Genomic DNA, 23,390 nt, shown 5'->3' on the forward strand with positions numbered 1-23,390 from the left:
ATGTACAGAGATGCACCCTGGGGAATCCCATCTCTATAAACAGGGAGCTCTTCACTCTTCTGACGCTGGAGAACGTCTAAATCCCAACCTCAGCGTATTCCTGGCCACTTTATGCCAAGATGTTCTTGTTCAAGAGCAGTCCTTTAGCTATACTAGCTCCTTCCCTTCCAGCGCGTTGGCTCTCTGACATACTTACGGAGAGCCATCCTATCTCCTCTCAGCCTTAAAGGCTAAACGAGGCACCCCGCTCAGGCTAAACGAGGAGAACACAGGACATCCATCTGGAAGTGCTCCCGCTGCATCTTCTCCCTGCTAATTAAGGGAAGGCTGTTCACCGGAGGCAACAGCCAGGTGCGTGCAGTGCAATGGTAGCCTCTACTGGCCACCATGGCAGATACTCTATAGAGGTGGAGGGCAACCATTTTTGGCAGCTGTGCCAAATATTAGCCCTTTGCCTTCCCCAAGTGCCATGTTGATCCCTTTCCCCTGCCTGATCTGCTGCTCTGCTTTCTGCTCCCTGCCCTATCCGCCACTGCACCGTCTCCTCCCTGCTCTGCCATGTGCCACTTGTTGTATGCATGCCACGGTTTGGCCACCCCTTCATGGTTTAAATCAGCATTTCTCAACCCGTGGGTCATGACCCCAAGCGGGTCACAAACAATCCTGGTAAAACATGGAAAATCATGGATTCTCTTCTTTAAAGAAGATGTCAGAAAGTATCAGAGATAATACCTTCTTTAAAGAAGAAATGCATGAGAAACTGAGGGTTTCCTCTTGCAGGCGGGCAAGGGGCTAGCTACTTAAACTATTTATTGGGGTGGGACTGGCCACCGATGTTTACAAATGGGTCCTGGTACAAAAGCTGAGAACCGCTGGTCTAAATCGTAGAGTCTCTCCCCGTGAAAGTTTCCTGTTTCAGCACAGGGCAGGTAGGTTGGACTAGGCGAACCTTGAGGTCTCTTCCAGTCCTTCCCATCTCTCATCTTTTCAGCACATTGGCCTCTATTTGATCCCCTCTTGGGCAAACTGCCAGCAGCTCTACAGCCTTCCAGGTCATCTTCAGGAAATGTGGAAACTGAACCTGTGGTTCTTATATTAACATATCACCCTGCTATTGCAACTCCCATTTGAAGGCCATTTAACAAACAACCACGGCTCTCACCTCCCCTAAGACATAATGGGTATTATTCCCATTTTACAGTTAGGGAAACTGAGGTGCAGAGGGAGACAAAGTTTTCTATTCCCAGAATAAGACAAGGACAAAGTGAAAATTACTCCTCCTTGTTCTCTGTACAGGACACCTCTAAATGTGACCCCATGAACTCGAGGAACTGTGGACTCAAACATTTCCTCTCAGCTGAGATGCACTGCTAGTTTTGTGGCTGCTGCGATCTGAATCGCTGGTCACTGGGTGTGCGCTAAGGCTTCATACAGGCTATCAAATAACTGACAGGGAATAGCAGTAGCGTACCTAGGGTGGGGTGAATGGGGCACCTCCCCACGTGCCGACCAGGACGGGGTGCCAGAATCCCCCCCGCAGAGTCTCTGCCATGGTAGAGGCAGCTCTGCATTGCCCCTGCCCAGCTATAGGGCAGTGCCGCACCAAGCAGAGTATCCGTGGGGCAGGCTGCAAGGGGAAAGAACAAAAGGGTGCTCTCCTACATCTTCCCCCGAGAGCCTTTGCCAAAGCAGGCACAGCCCTGTACCCAATATGTCTGTGGAAGGGGAGTGGGGAGGGGGTGAGTAGGGCGCCACAGGGCCTGGCCATGGGGCTGCTGCTGCCCAAGCTGAGCTGATGCTCTTACAGCAGTGGCAGTGGCAGCAGCAGCCTGGGAAGGTAAGACTTCCCTTCTACTCACCCACATGGCTCCCCCAATCCTGCAGACTACAGGGGATGGCATTTCCCCTCACCCCTGCCCCAGGCACTCAACGGGCTCACTAAGCCTCTGAGCAATATCAGCTTTTAGTCATTTCCAGCCCGGGCTGGAGCAACGCATCCAGAACCGCAAAGCACCATACTCCATTGCCAAGGGCATCTTTTCCTATTGCTTTTTCTTCAGTAAAACGTGATCCATTTTTCATAACAGCAGGTAACTTACCTCTATTTGCATCTCTCTTTTCTTTTGTGTATATATGGCGTAATTCTGTATGTGGAGTACGTGTCTGATATACAACTTAAGTACAGACTCTGGGGACTTAGCTTACTTTCAGATTTTAATGCACTTAATGTGCGGTGGGAGCTTACATGAATTTTCTTTCCTTTGCATATTGGATCTCAAATCTGGAAGAAAAAAATTTAAATTCCAGGCAAGCTTTGCAGCCTATAATAATGTACAGTAAAAGATTACGAGCTGGAGAGTATTTCCTGAAAAGAATACACCAGCCATCTACAAGCACAACATACGTCTGCTCAAGCACGGCGGTCTGGACAGACTCGTTCTAAACCCGCTTTTTTAAAAACGAGAATTGAGGTTTTAACTCTCTACCTGAACACGCAGATTTTTCTTGGCGACACAGCGTAGGTTCATTATGGGACAGATTTAATTGCCACATCAGAGTTTGTGTGTTGAAATTCTACATCTGACGTGCGAAAGTTCAGGAACGCCAATCAGGCATGGTACAGATGCCATTCTGCGAAATGTTCTCAGACAGCCTCCATCTGCCAGATATGTTAATACTTGCGGTAAATCAATAATTCACCTCCTTAACTCCATGTTTCCCGCAGCTTAGTTGGAATTTTTTTATGTCTGCCTCGCTGCACAATCTCTCCTGGACAGAGAGGAGTTACCCGAGCCGCATTCCCCATCGCGGTTGCTGCTGTTCTGTACTTGGGAGCTCACTGCATTCCCTAGCACAGGAAGGATTAGCCAATTCTCTCAGCTGTTTCCTGATTTATACTTGAGCCAACAAAATCACAGTGCAAGTCTGGGTAGGCTGCTCTTCATTAAAATGCAGAACTGAGACTATGTCTCCGAATCATGCCTCAGTATCCAAAATGCAAAAAAGGCTGATCCGTTCCTGAGAACTACAGCTTTCGCTTTTTGGAAAGGCTGAATAAGTCAGACCTTCCACCAGAAATCACAGCTCAAGTTCTGGATGCAGGACGGATATAACCACCACAATAACGCACTGGATTTGCAGCTTGAGATCATACCCATCACGCAAGGAAAATATTACAATTAACTGATCCTTGAGCACCTGCATATACATCACTATCGTCCACTGGATGGAGCAAAAGTGCTCAACTGTATGTCCATTACCCTGTACCGATCATGCAGATAACTCTCCTTCAGCCCAGACGGCAGGGAGCTGTGGCTTCTGCAGCAATAAGGCCTGTAACTCTGTTCTTGATATCGTCACTTTTTTTTTGCATGCCGCATGCCCCCATATAAAACATGCACCTTGTTCTGGGAAGGCAATACGAAGAAGAAAAGATTTTTCCAGACATGGCTGAACATGGACGGCAGGAAATCCTGGCTGCAGCAGCTGTGTCTGCGAGAGGGTGAACATGGCAGCTCTGCCCCGTCCCTCCCTGGGACAGCACAGCAGCCACCATGCAGCAGTGTCTCCCTGCTTCTATTCCAGCAAAGGAAAATCAGCTTCCCTGCTTAAGACATGCACCCCAGTTTTGGAGAGCTGATTTTTTGGGGGAAAAGGTGTGTGGGGCATGAGAATAAGTACAGCACTATCACTTGCTCCAGAGCCTCAGCGCAGGGACAGATGTGAAGTCCCAGGGGAGCATCGGTTCAGTTGTTCCAGTATGGTCACCTCTGTTTCACAGCGTGAAAGGGAGGCAGAGACACTTTAATGGATCTGCCTAGGATTGCTAAGGAGCCCATGGCAGATCTAGGACTAAAACGCAGGTGTCCCAACCCCTTCGGTCAAACCTGCAGATCATATTCTGCTCCATAAGATGACTGATCTCTCTCACTCTCATTCATTCTCTACTCCGCTACTCCTGTGTTGGGCCTGGCTCCCTCAGCCCTTCCCTTTTCTGGAGGAACCTGACTGTTTTCCCCTACTTGAATCTCAAACACTTGACTCGTCTCTCAGGGATGTATTTGGTAGCCGTGTTGGTCTGAGACAAAAGGAAACGCAAAACTCTAGACCTCTTGGTTCAGAGATGATGCCTTTTATTAGACCAACTAAGAAACCACAAAAAAAAAAAAAAATCTTTCTTTGCAGGTATCCAGGTTGTAGCTGTATTGGTCTAGAGGAAAAGGCAATCAGGACTCATGGTAGAGATGAGATCTTTTATTAGACCAACAAGATTTTTGCAAAAAAAAAACTGTAAAAAACTTCTTTACCCTTCCCTCCAAGATGGTAAAAATCTTCTTAGGTAGAAAATAAACTTCATTATGCACAGGGGAACTTTGAGGCTGGGTGCCCAGGTGCAAAATTAAGTTTATTTTCTACCCAAGAGGATTTTTACCATCTTGGATTTGTCCTCAGCCTGAAGAAGGGTGCTTGTGCCCTAAAGCTTGCAATTAAAGATTTTTTTATTTTTTTTTTGCAAAAATCTTGTTGGTTTAATAAAAGATATCATCTCTACTACAAGTCCTGATTGCCTTTTGCAAAGAAAGATAATTTTTTTGTGATTTCTTTGTCTAATAAAAGATATCATCTCTGAACCGAGAGGCCTAGAGTTTTGCATTGCTCATCTCTTGCATTCCTTCACACATCTCCCTCCCTTCCCCGCCATCTCTACCCAATGTCTTCCTAAATTTCCACTCATTTGCGTTTTCCCAAACCTGCTTGTTGTAAATTAGTTTCTTTTCCACCTTGGAGAACACATTACACCAGCAGCATCTCCCTATGCCTGGTGAAGAGCGTTTGCGCCTGGACGTTTGCAAAGAATTTTTCCCCAACTATTTAGTTGGTCTAATAAAAGATATCACCTCTACCCATTGCCAAGAGCAATACCTCTACCCATGTATATATGGAGATATATATTGAGATGATACCTTTTATTAGACCAAAGAACCAAGCCTGCTCATTTCTCTGTGCTGCTCAATACCCTCTCTCCTAATCTGCCTAGACCTGGTGATCTTTCCCTCGTGCCGATGCTAACACACCCATCCTCCAACACCTCGGCTCATGTGATGTCCTCCCCTGCCTGCTCCACACTTTCTTATTGAAACATTACCACTGCCCTGACGCCATTATATTGACAGGTGAAGAACTCATCTTCTTGCCTTAATCTAATTAAGAGAGAGAGGCATCTGTGAAGTGTGCGATTTAAGCGGCACAGAAGAGCGATGAGCGGCGACCCTCGAATGCGGCGCGCGGCACAAGTATCTGTTGCATCCTAGCAGATTACCGGGGATGAAGCATTGCTGTTTCTAACGAGATCCGACTGACAGGGTAAACCAATCTGCTACTTGAGGACTGGAGAGCATTCCCGCTAGCAGTGGGGTTTGCGGTAAAAAGCAGCAGCTTCCTGTGAAAAATGCAAGACTTTTTTTTCCCCCCCCCAATCGCTTCCATTTGCAGACGGGAGCAAAGGCATAGAGTTGCATTTCAAGCTGACAATCCAATATTTACCTTTGTTTCTGATGTAGACAAATGGCTGGGATAGCTGCTCCTCACACAAGGGTTTTGGGGTTTTTTTTACCCCCCTCCTTCGTGTTTCATCTTAGATCAACTTTTCTTCCTTTAAAAACCTGACACGTTTGTTTGCTGATTGCTGACACCTGCATGTGTAAGTGGAAGCCCCTGGCAGGCGACTGTATTCTACGCACAACCATAGCGCGGCGTTCGAGCACGGATGCCGAAGCAACGTGTCTCAGTTCTGCTTTTGAATGTTCAGCTCAGGGGGTAAAATAGATCATGGAAGTGCCTGAAGCAGATCACCTGAGGCCACGACTCTGAACCCGTGCACCAGGGCACCCTGGGGTACTGAGAAACCCCTTTAAAGGTGCCGTGGGATGCAACGCGATATTTGCACTGAGCTGTGCACGTGAATCACAACATAAACCCAGATATTTCAAATAGGAAGCTATCAGGTCAAAAACACGCTCACTGCTATGATCTTTTGGCGTTCTTTATAACTGAAGAAGTGCACTAGTATTTTTCCATACTGAAGAAACGAGTGAAAACTAAGAGTTGGCATTTTCCAAGGAGTGTCTCGAGTTGAGCGAGGGGTGCATTGAGTCTAAGGAGGTGCAGAAACACTGAGCTAAGTGCTTGGATGCGTGATGTGTATAACGTTGGTGTGATCAACCTTTATTTCTCAGCATTATCTTTTTAATCTGATTACTCCTTCAGAGATCAAAATTTCCACCTCCTCATCTCCCTCTGCCCTCCATAACAGGATATATTCCAACCAAGGTGGCAACCTTATCTCAAGTTAAATGACCTCCCTCGCGTTCAGGCCATTTCTCTTCCCACTACTCCTACATAGCCTTTCCTGTAAAATCCAAATGCTAGTAGGAAAATAGAGGATAAAATCAATCCAGACACAGTCAATCCGGCAGCTTTTGCAGCGAGAGATGTACTGATTGCTATTTCCTGGCCCCTTGCTGTTTCTATTGTTAATGAGGACAAGAACTTGATTGTTTTAAAACGACCTCCCTCTCCACTTCTTCCTGTAGCACAAATCACATTGAAAGCTTTTTTTTTCTTTTTTAAGGAAGGAAAATAAAAAAGGCACTTCCCCTTAAATACTTCAAGGAGTCCTTGCAGAGGTGTTACTGTCACATCCAGGGTTAGAAAAACACATCGCTGTCCTCCCCCAAGGGCTGATATCCCTACAGCTCACTAAGAAGATGCTGGCCTCATGCTACCAGGGCCCCTGGCAATGCCTCCCTCCTGCTTCTCTGGAGCAAGCTAACCTTTACAACCAACTCTTGATCTCCCTCTGCCCACCTGTTTCCCAGACGAATGTTTCCAGGCATAAGCATCACAGGCCCTTCTTTTGCCGCGTGGCTCGCTTCTTGGATTAGGAACACAACGCTTGTGATCTGCGGGAGAAGAGCTGCACCGGCTCCCATCACTGCAGCCAAGTGACAGCTGCGCTAACTAAGTGACGGTCACCTGTCGCAGCTGCCGGAGCCCAAACACAAGGAGCAACTGCTGTCACCGAGACCTGCCCGCGCGCTGGAAATAAAGCAGAAATGCTACGTTGCTTTTAACAGAGAACAGAACGCCACTTGCTTTGCTGGCTGTCGCTCTGATGGCCGTTTGAAATTCACTTTTGCTCGCCTGGAACGACGAGGCTCAGAGCCCCCTCAACACGCAGTCTCTCCTACCCTGGGTTTTTTCTGTACCCCCTTAGAAACCCCGGACCCCAACTGTTTTACAGCCGGTGCCAGCATATGGGTCCACTGGAAGTCCTGCACTGCTGGGGTGTTATTAATAACCATTCCTCTTCCCACACGCGTGCCGTCAGCCTCTGCTTTGGCCGAGGCATCAGCTGCGCTGTTTGTCGTGCTACACATCATGGAGAGCCTTCATATCTGCCCTTGCTATTGTTATGGGCATCCCGCTGCGCGCCCAGGGACTCCGAGAACCAGTAATAAAAGGCCTTTTCCAAGAGACAGGTAAATCGTGCCTCTCTCCCCGACACGGCCCACACTGCATCACTGATGCCACATCGCCTGGCTGCGTGGTGCGTTCGTCTTCATGCAATATGTGGTTTCTACTTCCTAGGTTTGCAGTGCTTGGCAGATACTGCTTTCCCCAGAGGCACGTTGGTGAGTGGGCGCCGAAACCACTCGGCCTGTGGTTATCCAACAGAGCGTATATGTTTTGCTTGTCAAACCCCCAGACTGATGAACGCCCTCTTGGCCAACATTAGCAACCTGTCTTGCATTGTCATGTAAGCATCACGCTGTTGCCCAAACCCTGGGATCATTTCAGCCTTCGTTAGCATCATGCCAGAGAGAGCTGGAGAACGCGAGCGGCGTCCAGGTCGGGGTTGCGGCGCATTGGCAGGGTACCTACGATGCCGATAAAACAACGGAGCGAGGTCTCCGGGGATTTTAACCAGCACATTTCACATCAAATGCGCTCACAAAAGACATGAAAGCACGTGTGAGCATTGCAGTGTCCCTGACGAGGAGGCGCTGACAAGGTGGGGTATCACAGGGCCTGGGGAACCTCAGGCACGCTCTCAGCAGCTGTCGCTTTGGACTCGCTCCTCAGAGGACAGGGATCCCCTGCTGAGCCAACATCTGAATGTTTAAAAGCTTTGTTTTCATAGACAACAGAGTCCTTCCTCTCTCTGGCTTGGAGCCAGCGCTGGGCATCACTCATCCAGGAGAGGGAACGATACAGGAGAGAGATGCTAGGGGTTGCAGAGCTGTCAGGGGCTGGAAGGGCCCTTACAGGTCATCGGGTCCATCCCCCCTGCACATGGGCAGGAAAGACCGCCGGGATCAGATGACCCCAGCACGGTGGGCGTCAAGATGCTTCCCCTAATACTTTGCTCCCAGCTCACCTGGGCAGAGACCTGAGCAGCTCAGACCTTATTGAATGGGGCCGTGCGATTTAACCCACGGGCCAGCAGCTGCACAGCCTGGCTCAAGTCTCTGGATCCAACAGTACCCCCTGCAGTTTCCTAACCTGAGGCTACTCTTAATCGGCCACCGGGAAATAATTACTCGGAGAAATTAAGCAGCAAAAAACTTGTAAAAAGAAAAAAAATTCTTGACCTTTAATTAACATTAACAATGCAGCGCGACAGAGAGATGAAGACGCGCCCACATGCTTCCAGACAAAAAAAAAAAGAAGCAAACTAGGGGATGTCAAGTAATTACTTTGATTGCCACCCCCCAACCCCAACAACGGTCGAAACGTTACTTTCAAAAAAGCACCTATCAGCAAACGACTGTCACCTAAGGGATAGATGAAGAAGTTGTTTGTAATTAACTTCCAGAAGAATATCTCATGATGCCGTTAATGCAGTGCATAAGGAGCGCGCTGGCCCCCGACTAGAAGTGTTTGTTCAGCATCTTCCAGAAACCCACGTCTCCCGGAAGGTGAAAGCGGTTTTTTTTTTGCCTGCCGGAAAGTTCAGCCCATTGATTGTTTCCCTTGCGCGGCGAGGGCCAAGCGAGGCATGTCAATGAACCCCCCTCCCTCTTTTCCTTCGGTCATTTCCAATTTAGGAAAATGGAATTCAACTGTTTACTCGGAACAACCTCGGCATCCATATTCAGGCAACGAAAATCATTACGGGGGCTGCTACAGCCTATATCTTTTAAAGGTTACAGTGCAAAGATTAGAAGTGCCTCCAGGAAAACTGAAATGGCTGATCTAAATAAAGCCTTCGAGTCAATGAGAAAACCTCAGCCTAGCGGGAGACCGAAGAGGGAAAGCATTCTTATGCTAGATTGATATTTGCCGTGCTATATATGTGAATGAGGTACTATTGTGCGAGTGCCTATAGAGCAATATGAACAGGCATTAGAGATCCAGGAAGTGTCAGACCAGATCAATTCACAATTCGTGCGAGACCCGGTCTCCACCGGTGCCCAGTACTGGCTGCTCCCACGGAAAGTGTAAAGTCTCGCCAGGGACGCTCACAGATTAATCTGACACAAGTCATTTCCTAACTCCAGACACCTAGTGCGATGTCCTCTTTCTGCTGAAACCGTGTTTCTTTTATTCGTACCTGTTTTTTTCAACCCCGGGAAGCTTGCTGCCTCCCCAGGATCTCAGGGCAGATTAAGTTCTGTAGGAGCCTGATGAGGTTTTTTGGGTAAATGTGATATTTTTCATTAAACGGTTGGAAAAAAAAATGTTCCTTGCAAGCTTTGGGGTACAAACACCCTTCTTCAGGCGTAGGGAGACTCTGCAGTTGTTTTGTGCTCTCCTGGATGGGACAGAAGCAGGTTACTGATGCACTTTATGGGGCGTCCCGGTTTTAACTACTGTATTTTCTCTCCTACAGCACATACCTTTTCCCCCAACCCCCCCACCAGCTGCTGGAAACATGGGTATGCATTGTAAGAGAGGAAATACGGTAACAGCAGTTTCTGCTGCTGCAGCATCTGCCAACAAAAGCAGTACCTCTGCACGTGATCCAAAGGAGGCAAAACCACGAGCAAGCTCCACTCCCTCGCTGCCACAACTCAGTTTCTTGCTACAAGGAAAGATCATTTTTTCTTCATTCTGCCTTTCAAAAATAAGGTGCATATCTTCTTCCAGCGCGTGTCGTATGCGAGAAAATATGGTACTTAATACCCCTGTATGCAACTCCCCCAAGTCCCAGCTGCCCCAGAACAGGGGCAAAATGATGCCTGTCGTCTCAGCTGTCCACAGAAACATTAACAAGTCTCCCAGGTCTTCCCACTTCACTTTAGAAATCTGCTCAGGTCAGTCATTTCACTCCTACGTCTCTTCAGCGCTTACTACCTGTCCGAGTTGTTTGTCTCTCTTTACCAGTTGACTTCAGCCCTCCTTCTGCTTTGGACGTTCGCCCCCTCCCTCCCACCCTGCCATCTTTGCCTTTCTTGAGCCATCTAGCTACTCATCTCTGCGATTCCCCGCTGCTTTTGCTCGCTGTGGCACCTGTACAATTAAGCCTCAAACCAGGATAGCGCTGAAGCGCAAACAGCCCAACTGACTTCAGCGGGATAACTCATATGTTTGAAGCTAAATATGTGCTTAAAAGTTGCACTGGGTACGGGGTGATGCATTTTGGATTGCAAGTTGTTTGGGCTTCAAGGGATTGCACATGCTTCCTTTGTCAAATGCTTTGCGTGCCCTTGACACCACGTCGTGAAACCGGACAGCAAAACCCCTGCTTCAAGGAACTCATCATCAGGATGGTCAACGAAGGGCTACAAAAGGCAGCAGGTTTCCACCCATGTGAGACATGAGAGAGATATGATGTACTGCCCTACAGCACGGGATCTCACTAGCACTCCTGTGTTGGATTACCCCTGATTTTTCCCCCTGCCAGGGTAAGACATCACTAGTTTAAGTGTCATGTGTCTGCAATTACCCCAGGGTAGCTGGCAAACATGCTCCAATTGATTTCTTCACTGCCAAGAGAGCCCCCATGACAGCACCTACTGTAAGTGGCTACACCAAACCAGCTGCTTGCTTGTGCACCCTGGATATCAATGCTCATCACACTGGTGGGAACATGCTGTGTGTCCAGGCCTAAGGAGGAGAGGACCAGGGTTGGATGTCTCATTAACAACTCTGGGCTACATCACTTTCCCACCAATCCCTGCAGACTTCAGGGCTTTGCTGGTCACCTGCAGAGACCAGGACAGAGTTTTCTCCTCCCCGCCCCCACGAGTGCTACCTGGCTCCTGGGTTTTTTGCATTACACATTGGCCACAACTAAAGGTAAGGGTTTTGGACCAGGTGTACTAGCGCTCTTGCTGGTACTCAGAGGGTCCAGGCTACAGGGTCTTGTTCTTTTGCTGAAGGTCATATCAATCCCTAAATTTGGGGTTAGGAAGGATTTTTTCCCCCCTAGGTTGGATTGTAGACTTTGGGGAGTGGGTGGTTTGCCTACCTCTGTAGTATGGGGATTGGTCCCCTGAATGTATATATATTAACCCAGGGCTATCCAACGTGCAGGCTCCTGCCACTTTTCCTTCTTTGGCTTCTCAAGCTTGTCCCTCATGGGTCCATGCACCACTCACCTGGCCATTGCTACCTCCACTTCCCACTCCACCTGTTGCTACCTATCAGGTACTCCACCGGCTCCTAGTTTTGTGCCTTGCAGCTCTGTGCAAGCGTTTGAAGCAGTTATTTTTAAGACTCTTTGGATTAACCCAGCAGATGCAGGGAACTGGGCTCGATGGCCTAGGAAGTCCCTTCCAGTCCTGGAGGCCTAAATGCTCCCAATGACAGAAAAGTCACTTAAAGATGAACATAACTGTCCTCCCCCCAAAAGTCCTAATCCTTTGCCTCAGAACAGCTGGCAAATTTCCATTACAACATTTTTGAGTTTTCTAAACTTGGAAAGACAAATCAACAGAAGGCGAGACATTTATTTCCCTGGTGCGTGATTTTTTAAACCCTACCACTCAGCAAACCGGACACCAGATGCACGCCAGGGACTCGGTCCTGGGGGAGGACAGCCCGCTCCAAAAGGAGCCACGAACCTGGGGGCTGGACTAGACGACCTCCCGAGGTCCCCTTCGGGGCGATTCAAAGAGCAGGGATATAAGCAGTGAGCACTGTACTCCACGCCACAGCCTGCTGCCTTTTCAATCACCTCAATCGACTGTCTTACAAAGCCTGTGACCTCTTTTCACACCCATAAATATTTTAGGGCAAATGCAGATGTTTCGCTGCATGTCTCTATGGTGCAAAGCAAAAACAGGGCCCTGATCTTTGGTGCCCACTGTGTGCTGCATCTCTGATACAGTTTTCTGAACCCAGCAAGTACTCTCTCAAGGTACTGGCACTTCAGCTGATCACCTGCAGGTATTACCTGGCAGCTGAAGGACCCGGCAGATCAGGTATTTTCAATCCGTCCACATTTGCGAACAGATTAGCCTAGGAATGGGGGTATCAGCTGCAGTGACACTCATAAAAAGGTGATCAGCTTTCATAGTTCATAAGGGATAAGTGGTCAGCAGCTTGCGTTGGGGATGAGTAGGCCCCGTGCAACAGTTCAGCAGTTAGCTACAGCACTTGGGGCATGTGAGTTGGTTGGTAGGCTTTCCCCTGAAGCACTGAGAGCAGCTGGGCATAGGAAACTGGACCTCAAAGACCAATGGACTGGTCCAATGTGTTTCTACACATATATAACAAAGCAGCCACCCAGAGAGATGGCGCAGGTCCCATCCTGCTGCATCCACCCTTGGTGCAGGATGGCCAGTGAGGGAGCATGCAGGAAGAGCCCAGTCTCCGATCACCCAACGCCAAGGGGGAAAGCACAATAGTGAGGCGGTGTACTTGGTAGCCGTGTAAAAGACATACGAAAAACTAGAACTCTTGGTTCCAAAATGATACCTTTTATTAGACCAACTGGAAAATGGCAAGAAAAGTGTCCTTTTCTGCAAGCTTTCGGGATCAAAGTCCCTTCGTCAGGCTCTGGGAAAAGTGTAGATGGTATAAGATGGTAAGAAGTCCCCATAGGTCGGAAATAAACTTCATTTTTGCACAGAGGGAGCTGAAGATGGAGGTCTTCGTTTCCTACCTATGGGGACTTTTTACCATCTTGTACCATCTACACCTTTCCCAGAGTCTGATGAAGAGACTTTTATCCCAAAAGCTTGCAGAAAAGGACAATTTTCTTGCCATTTTCCAGTTGGTCTAATAAAAGGTATCATTTTGGAACCAAGAGTTCTAGTTTTTTGTATGTCAATAGTGAGGGGGTGCCTTTTAATCCTGGCTGGCTGGGGTTTTTGGTTAATACCGTGAAACCACTGATTACAGCTAATTAAAGCCGCGCTGAGATCAGAGCTCAACACAAAGAACGGGGGGAAGAAAACAAGAGAGAAAGAAACGGGAAAAGGAGAAGGAGTTCTGCAGCCAATTCCTTAATTGAAAAAGTGTTGCTGAACTCTTAAACTGACACTTGGTTTTCACTGTTAGCCAGAGAAACTATGGTCTATGCACTGAAATCTCAGCTCCTGGCCTTGAGATGCTGTAGCCAAAGGAGAGTGCCTGGGGCCAGCACTTCTCAGATCACTTGGGAGAGGACAGGGACCACGGGGGACTTCACACAGCAGCTACAACTGATGCAGATATAGCTTGGGCTATGCCATGTATCCAGGATCGTCTGCCCATCACCGTGGTGCTCCTCAGGCTACCCTACAACCAGCAAACAGAGGAACAGATCATAGAAATATCCTTTCTCCTTCCCTCTCTCACAGCATTTGAGGCTTAGAGCCGTACGTGCCTGTCGCTGAGCCACCCAAAAACAATAACCGCCCCAGGCTGGCTGCCTCCTAGCGGAGCGAAGGCAAGCATCTGCCGTAGAAATAAAAGGACTCCGAGTGCGTGTTGTCAATGCCCGCAGGACCGCGGGAATTCAAACTGGGAAAGACATCGGTTCCCTCCGTCCTCGCCTTGCTCAGATCCAGCGACCGACAATACCTTCGACCCTGGCAGACGCAGGGTCCCTCTTGGAAAATTTCAGCTCTGAGCTTTCACTCGGTGATTTTTTTTTTTTTTTGACTATGGAAAAATACTAGAGCAATTCTTCTCTTGTAAAGAGCTCAGCAAGACCCCAGCAGGTCAGAATGGTTTTAGCTCTGTGGATTTCTAGGTTTATCCTGTGAATCATGCGTGGATATTTGCACGCCTACCAGTGCTAATGTTGCGTGGCACCCCCATGGCAACCTTAAAAGGATGTCATGGCATCCTGGTTGAGCATCACTCTTTTCAGGTTTGCTTGCTCTGGCTTCATGTCACTTATGGGGTTGTGCAGAGTGCATTATAATGACTTAAGAGCAGGGGAATCTGGTGAAGTCTCCTCCAGACACATCCCTGTTGGACTAAGAACAGCGATAAATCTTTTCCTCTCGAGATACAGGTTTTCACGCGGTCCCATTTACAAACGAGAAAGGGGGCTGTGGGGCTCACGGTCGTTACAGAACTGTGACGATGTGGTTGTTGGTCGGGAGTGACTGGGTCTGGACTAGAGAGACTGGCGGTAGGTACCGACTGGCGACCTCGAGAAGTAAGTCATTGCCTACAAAACCTCACGCCTCTCTGAACCAGTCTGTAAGGTGCCACCCTGCCCTGCCTTCAGTGTCGAATAGGACTGGCAACAGGTCAGGACTGGCAAAGCGATGCAAGGGTCCAGGATAGGGATTGTTGATGCCAGGTGAGCTGCTACCCTGCATGCCCATCAGAGCTGAGATGCACCGGCAGACCCGCATACGGCTGAAGCGGGAGCAGCACCTTCCTGAACAATGCCCAGCTCTTCCACCTCATTCCTCACTTGCAGAGAAGCTGGAGCCTGCATTGGATCCAAGTAGATTAGGGAAAACGAACAAAACCCGAAAGAGAAGCAGCATTTTCCCCCAGGACGATGCCAGCAACGGGAAGGACCAGCTTTCAGCCGATAAAGCAACGTCCAGTCCCCCCGGATGACTCCAGTAGATGGCAGCATGTCATTGCTAATCCCGACTGGTCGGAGAACTACAGGCACACCAGACTGGAAAGGAAATCCTTACTGTATCCCTACACACTCATGCAAAACATCCCCAACCAAACCATCCCAACTCAACGTGGCTGTGGGAATCCACAGTTTGAGAGAGCACCATCCTGTGGCGTTGGAGTCCCGGCCCAGTTGGGATTTCTCCTTTAGGATCTATACGGGCAAGTTTCGCCACTTTTAACAACTTTTCCATCACAAAATCCACCGCGCAAAGGCTGTCGATAACCTCTTTCACGGTGGAAGATGATCGTCCTCCCTTAGTGTGAGCGGGAATGGTTTGTGTCTATCCAAAGCAGCCAAACCTCAGCTCAGGGGATTGGAATTAGTCAAGTCATTTCTAAAATAGGGTCCGGCCTTGCAGGACAAGCTCAAGGGAACGGGGAAGATATCTGGGAACATGCTTATTTTTCTTTGGGACTTCAGTGATTTCCAGCAAACTGCCTAGGTGCCTCCGCTCACTTGTAAGCCAACATGACGGCAGCTGCCGTGCGCCGATTCTGCTGCAGGCAGGCTGCTCCGCGGTTGCAACGGTGGCAGGAAAGGATTTATCCCTTCGAGTCACACAATCATGGAAAAACAAGGCTGGAAGAGCCCTTAGAAGGTCACTGAGTCCACCCCAGGCAGGATCAGCCCCATCTAACCCGTGCATAAGCCAACAAATGCACACGTGCTGGAGCATCACGAACGAAATGGCAAGTCACTGAAAGAGCTCCCGTGGGGATGTGCAAGGTCAGGAGCAGACGCTGCTTTGCATTTCGTTGGGAGGCAGAAGCAAAGGTTGCTATCCTTCGCGCATGATAAAAATTCAGGACGCTCCTTGTAGACATACAGGCCGAGCTGATTACATGCATGTCGCCTGCGTTTCAGAGGCGTATTCAAAATCTGTGAACAAGTGTCTGGAAGGCAGATAGCTTGCTCTGATACTCTTTTCATGGGGAACTTCTCCCGCGCAGCATTCGACTGCAGTGAAAAGGTGTGCTCCACAAGTTCAAGTGTCAAGACGCTTCCTTAAGTATCCAAAGTAGGATCTTCATTCATTTGCAGGTAGTATTGTCAAACGGGGCTACTTTAATGACACAAATATACGCGAGTGCAGAGAAGTGCAGACTATGGAGCACGTTCTCCTTCGCCGACTCCTTGGTGAGCCCGGCGTGAAGGAGAACCTCGCTGCAGCAAGACAACAAGTCATGGTGCACAATTCTGGAAAAAACATCTAGTTCATGACAAGGACGTGAGAAGAAGAAAACGTATTGCCTTTCACCTCCAGTTAGTCAGGCCCCATCGACGGACTCTGCTGCCTTGCTGTTAGAAGACAGACCACCATGTCACTACACAGAATTTCCTATGTGCATTTGTCTTCCGCCTCATTTTGCTTAATCACCACATTTTCTCACGCCATTTTTTCCCAAAAATCAGAAGCTGGAAATTTGGGTGCATGTGATAAGCAAAAGAAAATAGCAACAGCAGTTTCTGATGCTTAACTTTCTGCTAGCTAAAGCAGAAGTAATTCTGTACTCAATCTACGGGGGAGCAGAGCAGCGAGCAGGCTTGGCTGCCAACCTGCTGCTCCTCAGTTACTTGCTACAAGAAAAACATCTTTTCTTCTTCATTCTGCTTTTCAAAACCAAGGAGTGCATCTTATTCCGCATGCGAGAAATTACAGGACCCTCCTTTAACATGGATCGGTGGGTCAAGTGACGGCGTAACATCTCCTGCTCGCAGACTTCTCCGTAGTTTACAGTAAAACCCCCGCTGCCGTCCCGTTATTGCATGAGATGCCCGTTTTCCTTCCTGCTCTTATCAAATTCAAGTGACAGGGTAACTCAACTGGCCAGAGTGACTGGTGCTGAGAAACAAGAGCTGGACCAATGGGCTCGTGGTCCCAGCTCTGCTGTGGGGAGAGGGAAGAGACCCCCACGTGCAGCCAGACTCATGCCTGGCTCTTTGGAGTACTAACCGCTTCCAGCACATCATCTCTCTCACTAGGAGGGTAGTAAAGCGCTGGAACAGGTTGCCCAGAGAGGTGGTGGAGTCTCCATCCTTGGAGGTTTTTAAGGCCCGCCTCAACAAAGTCCCTGGCTGGGATGATTTAGTTGGGGCTGGTCCTGCTTTGAGCAGCGGGTTTCACAGATTCATAGACATCGGAGCTGGAAGGGACCTCGCAAGACCATCAGGTCCAGCCCACTGCCTGAAGGGCAGGAAGTCAGCTGGGGTCAGATCACCCCAGCAAGATAAGCATCCAAAGATGCTTGGACTAGATGACCCCCCGAAGCCCCCTCCAACCCTCATTTTCTACGACTCCATAATTTCTCAGAGCTAATAGTGAACAGCAGCCAGCCTCAAGCTGTGCGATGCCAAAGAGGTCAAAATGACTTGATCTTGTAGGAAACGACGCATGCTCCAGCATTTCCCCTCCTATGCCTGACAAGAAAGCAGATTTGCCTTCGTTCTGACGCATCAGAGCAACAAAACAGCAAGGCAGCAGAGTCTGTTGATGGAAAACTTATTCCTTTAATAGCCGAACATTGGTTCAGAGAGGTCTTTAAGCAGAATGGATCTGAACACCTCTCTGCTGGTATGCGTAGGAGATAGGAGATAGGAGGAGATACAATCTGACTTCAGCTCCAAATTTCCCAGCTGGCCTCCCAGCTCAACGGTGACAAACCGTCTAAACCTGGAACCTAATCTGAATTTGAAATCTCGCCCTTGATCCAAACCGTGCGGCACTGGCTTGTTTCGAGTTCAGAAATAAAATCGTGATTATTCATCTGTATTTTGGTAGTGCCCACGTGCCCCAATGAATGATCAGGACCCTTCTGGGTGAGGTATCATACTGGTGAGAAAAAAACAACAGCGTGCAATTTGGAAACGGGGTCTCCTTTCTGAACAGAGCGGTGCACACGTCAGAGCAGTCGGGTACCCGGTACCACCTACGTCTGCTTGCGTGCGAGCGGATAAAATCATTTGCAGACTGCAAGCAGCACGGCGGGTTCACTGTCTGTAGGGAAGCGTCCTAACGTACTCCCTGGTGTTGCTCTGTGTAGCGTCCCCCTGTCGTGACCACGTTCACTTTGGGTGAACCCAGATGTCTCAAAGCAAAACTTATAGGAAGCAGAGTCCCCCCTGCCGCCCCCTTTCCTATTACAAAGCCAACCAAGCAGTGAATTGGGAAAGATTGTGATGTGAACAGCAGGGTCGCAAACCTGAAACATTTCCAATTACCCAGTCTCACCTGAACCAGGTGAGTTTTAAGTGGGTTCATGTTTTACTGGGATGGCTCCGACTTTGCAGAGGAGGCAGCGTCCCGCTCAGATTTCCCCGACTGAGGTTGCTAACGGAAAAATTTCCAAAGCCGGGGCGTTCAGAATAGGTAAGGCATGTAAGTGTTTCCCAGTGAGCTGAACAAACCCACAAGGATCGTCACTGGATCAATAAAAAAACCCCTACACCTGTGGTGCAGAGAAAAAACATGCAGGATTCGGGAGCCTTTTCTCAAAATGCACAATGCAACATCAGAGCTTGAATGGGTTAATTTACAGCAAGGGATGTGCTGGGGGAAGCCGCTAGCCACAGGCCGCGAGGCATCTGCAGGAACGGGGATAACTTGTTAGCACAAAAAGGAGGCTCTAGTGTACTGGGGTACCACAGCGATGCGAATACCAAAGGGTGAAACTGGTTTCACTCTGTATCATGGAGAGCCAGCTCCTGAGACACAACCTGCGCGGCTGTGCAAGACGGAAAAATAAAAAATGCTTTTGGAGCTTGCACAAAGGGAGGGAACTGGCTTCAGCGAGATCGGCAAGCAACAAACGCTGCTGTATGGAAAGCTCAGGCCTTTCTCTCTCCTTATGCTCTGCTTTCTGTACATCCTTTCACAGGACCCCATGAGGTGAGCCTCTGGTCACAAGAGCTTGTGCTATGTACCCACATATACGTGTACGTGTGTGCACATGCGTGTGCGTGAGAGTACATGCAAACACACACCTGCCCACCCACTTGGTTAATAGATACGGTGCAAATCCACCCTCCCTTCAACTCGGGGAGACCCAAAGAGCTCTCCTCATTCAAAAATGGCCCCTTCCAGATGATGGGAAGGGATCCTGGTTTTCCTCAATAATAAATGTTAAAAAATGCAAATTCTCTGATAAAAAATTGCAATTTCTCTGATAAACCTCCCAAATCCATGATTCAAATGAAAGGTCCCTCACTACCCCCACAGCCCCCTGGCCCTGCTGCCCTCCCTTGGGGGCTCCGCAGCCCAGAGGGTGCAACCTGGCACTGCAGGGCACGGTGGGGCCATGTGGGGATCTCCTTGCTGCTGTGAGCTCCGCGCTGCCTTCATGAAACGTCCCCTGCGTGCGTGGCAGCACCGGGGACCATGGCATGGGGTTGTGCCTCTTGCTTTTTCCGCGTGGGCAGGGGATGCATTGCCAGGGCAGCAAAGAGCTTGCAATGGCAAGGAGATCCCTGTGCGGCCCCGCTGTTCCCTGAAGCACCAGGTCGCACCCACTGGGCTGCAAAGCCCCCGGCGGAGGGCAGCAGGGTGGGGAGTGGGCAGCCTGCCCCTGCCCCACGCACAGATCTGTCTGGGGGGCATGGGTCTTCTCTGCCTCCTTGGGAGTGCACGCAGCAGTGGGGACCCGGCCCTTCCTCACTGCCCTCCGGATGAGCCGGTCCCCGCCGGGGCTCTCTGCAGCTGCCCATTGCAGCCCCAAGCCCCATGCACCGCCTGGCTGGGCAGCAGCCCCAGCCCTGCTCAACTCCCTCCTTCCCTCTCTACGGGAACCTCGATCCCCACCCCAACTTACCTGCGGGAGCTGCTCTCCAGGCTGCCTGGCGGCCGCGTGCACATGCATGCACGTGGCACCTCCTGCTTGACCACCCTCCTCCTGTTCCCCCCAGCCCCTTGCAGGCTGTATCTCTGCCCGCCAGCACACAGCTGTTTGCAAACCTACAAAATCCACGGGTTTCTCCACTAAAATGAGAAATCCACATTTTTGGGAAAGAGTAAAAACTGTGGTTTTCTCTATTTTCCTGTAGGAAACAGGAAACCTGAATCCCTGATGATGGGCAGCTAAGGAAGACCAACGTGTGCCACCTGACCCTCTCCTTTTAGACACCATAACCTCCTGTGCAGTGCTATTCCCTTGCTATTCAGCGACTGCCTCAGCTACTAACTTGATGGCTCAGCTTTGCCAGCCTCCAGTAGCGCTTGGTCAGCATGTCTTTCTTTGCAAGCCAGTTGCTGCTAGCTCATGTTTGAGCCCTGCTCTGTTTGCCAGAAACCGAGGCTAATTTATTTAACTTTTCAACTAAAAAAAAAAAAAAAGAAAAAAAATCATTTAAAAAGGGATGATTGAATTTGGGAATTATAGTCCTCAGAGAATTAGTAATGGACCTCTCTCCCCCTCTAGGCCTCAGCATTCATAACTTCCCCATGTCAATGTTATTATGAATACACTAATTCAATAATGAGCTCATTCCCCCCACGAGAGCCCAAATAGATGAAGCACTCCGTCATACCTTGTTGTCCTCCATGTGAGCAAGTCAGACGTTGCGCCTAATTCAGTCTGTGTCAAATGGTGACAAAACTGATTCTCATTAGTTTTTACTCCAAAGCACTGCATTGAGCTTTTGCCTTCGACCCACACCTGCTTTTAGATTTCAAGCTCTGAACCCTTCCCTATGAATATGTCATCTGCGCAGCTGCCTATTGCTGAAACGGTCACTGCCAAGACGAGCGAACCCGTGCATTTGAGACACCAGTTCTCTTTTTATATCTATTTGCAAAGTCAATACAGATCTTTGCATGTCATTTAATTGGACTGTCATTAATGTGCTCGTTCCAAAAGCTCTGTCTACTTTTTGTGACGGGACTGCTTGGGTTCTCAGCAGCACAGTGCTGCTGGCACTTTGCTAATGGAGTCAAAAGTTAATGACCTTTCTTTCTTTAAGGAGACATGGGCGTGTTGGTCTGAGTACGGGACTGGGAGATAGCAAATGGGAAGATCTTAGCTCCGGCCCTGACACCTTTCTCCCTCCCTGACATACTCTACTCAGTGGCACCAAGTGACGTATTTGACATCTTGGCTTCACTGTGCACAGCTATAAAAGATGGCTTCTACATTGCCTATTGTAAGGGGGTGGCCCGAATGGATTTTGAGGTCCTTTTGAACCTTACAATTCTCTGTATCAAGGGGCTCAATTAATACTTATCAACTTCCGCTGCCTCTCAACTTCAGCAGTTGCTCTTTAATGACCAAAAGACGAAACAAGATTTAGGATAAATGTCGCAAGCTATTTGTAAAACAGCAGGGTATTAGCCCTGGTATTCTGCTCAAACCCTCCCCTTCTAGGCAATTATAATAGTCTGCCTACCTCAAACTCATCCATCAGTTTCTATGAATACAAGATTCTTTTCAACTCTCCGGGACAAATAGGACTCCCATTAAATCCAGCACGCAAACTTTGCCAAGAGAACAGGAATATTTTTGTTAAAACAATGAGCTGTCTCTTTTACAGCCACTTGTGATGACAGGTACCTGCCAAAACACAACGCTAGAGCTGGCAAAACGTCATGGCATTCCTTTGATTTCAATGGATGGGCTTTCCAAGCACAGCAGCAGGGAGGACTAAGCAAGGCAATTCAATAGGGATGGAAGACGCGTCTACTGCTTCTGTTTTTAGAACACACCTTTCAAGGGACAGAGCCTTTTGAATCCCTGAGCCTGCGGTGCTTTACTCTTGCCGCCCAACTGGACATTTCCTAGGCGACGTACCAGGCTGATAGCGGGTAGCAACCAGAATGTGACTAATTTGGTGGAGGCTAAACTCAAAGTGACCTTCGTTCTGCTGAACGATTCTCTGCTGACCATCCTGTATAAAGGAGGGAGAAGTGAATGGTTTCTCCAGTGCTGGGTTTTTTCACTCCACTGGTCAGCTTTATCCAGTGGATAGATGATGCCTTAAAGCGATCTCTCTTGTCAACAGAGATGTCATCTTGCGAACAAAAGGGAAGGGGGAGACAGGGGCAGGCGCGCTTTCCAACTTACCTTGCAAAGTCCAGGTCGGCCTCCCGGGACATAGTGATGTTGGTCAAGTTCTGCTGGAGGATGAAGATGTTTCTGCACATTTTTTTGATGCCAGATTCACTGATGCGCTTGAAGTACTGGGCTCCGTTGATGAGAATGCAGGAAATCAAGTGGCCCAAGCCTAGGGGAAGGAGCGAGAAGTCAAAGAACTGGAAGAGGAAGGACATATAAGCATTGCCCTGCTGTTCCCTTTTAATGGATGGTACAACTCCTGTTCTTAGGGTGGGTTCTGGATCCTACCTTCTCCACCCTGCTATTTTTTGGGTGACTTCCCCCTGACTGTTTTTAAATTAATAAAAAAAGATAAATCTAATACACCAAGAATTATCATGAAAGAACAGAAGTAAAACTTTTTTGTAGCCACTGATCTTTCCGGAGCTTCAAGTGAGCCCCCGGATTTATTAAACAGATTCTGGATAATTTTCTTGCCTTTCATGATCTCAATGAGAAATTCTTACAGCCTCTTGTTAGCACTCGTCTCGACTTCCCCACACATCTGTTGAGTTACAACTGTTTGATCTACTGATACAACAATTTTTTCCCCCTCCGGCACCATTGCCAGACCAGAATATCCAACATAGTTGGGAAAAAATGATCCGCGTTCTGCGTCTGGTACCATCAACATCCGATCATTTAGGACACAGCGCCGGTCATTACGCTCGGAGCAGAATAAAACATTAAGATCTCCACGTATCAGGGTGAGCTTTCAAGGCTCATGGTTAGGAAGCAAATCTAGGTTTGTTCATAGATGCTAGCAGTCTTGCTCTCAGGTTATGCACAGGGAACAACATCAAGATGCTATCTGGAGAGATGGGCCTCATTGAGGGTGGTAGGCTGCCTTGAGCAGGGGGTTGGACTAGATCACCTGATGGTCCTTCCAGGCCTATTCTCCACGATTCTTTGGTCCTTCAAACTTCACTCAGGAATATGAACAGTACGTAACGTGGGGAAAAGCATTATTGCAAGGCTTCCCCACTCTGCCTGCCTGTCATGCTATACAGAACAAGACTTGTATCTCCTTGGATTATTTTGACCTTGCACAATTTGTTGCATAAAATGATCTGCACTGTCCTAGAGGCCAGAAGGCCATTAAAGCCACAGAGGAAATATAAATGAGATGAACTAAACATCATTTAGACTCTTAAAGGTCTTTACAGGTCGTAGCCGGGTTGGTCCAAGGACATAAGCAGACAAGGGTCTTTGGGTAAACCTGA

The 23,390-nt window shown here is 48.7% G+C and overlaps 1 protein-coding gene across 2 annotated transcripts in view; it reads right to left on the minus strand.

The window, feature by feature from the left end:
• EXOC4 (exocyst complex component 4) overlaps positions 1 to 23,390 on the minus strand; it is a 558,473-nt gene that overhangs the window by 16,630 nt on the left and 518,453 nt on the right. For both annotated transcript variants that reach the window (XM_059725748.1, XM_059725747.1), the window contains exon 17: positions 22,138 to 22,297. In XM_059725748.1, coding sequence (XP_059581731.1) covers positions 22,138 to 22,297 — 160 coding nt within the window. The remainder of the gene's footprint in view (positions 1 to 22,137; positions 22,298 to 23,390) is intronic.

The sequence above is a fragment of the Alligator mississippiensis genome, chromosome 4, assembly GCF_030867095.1.
Source record: "Alligator mississippiensis isolate rAllMis1 chromosome 4, rAllMis1, whole genome shotgun sequence".
In the NCBI taxonomy this organism is placed as follows: domain Eukaryota; kingdom Metazoa; phylum Chordata; order Crocodylia; family Alligatoridae; genus Alligator; species Alligator mississippiensis.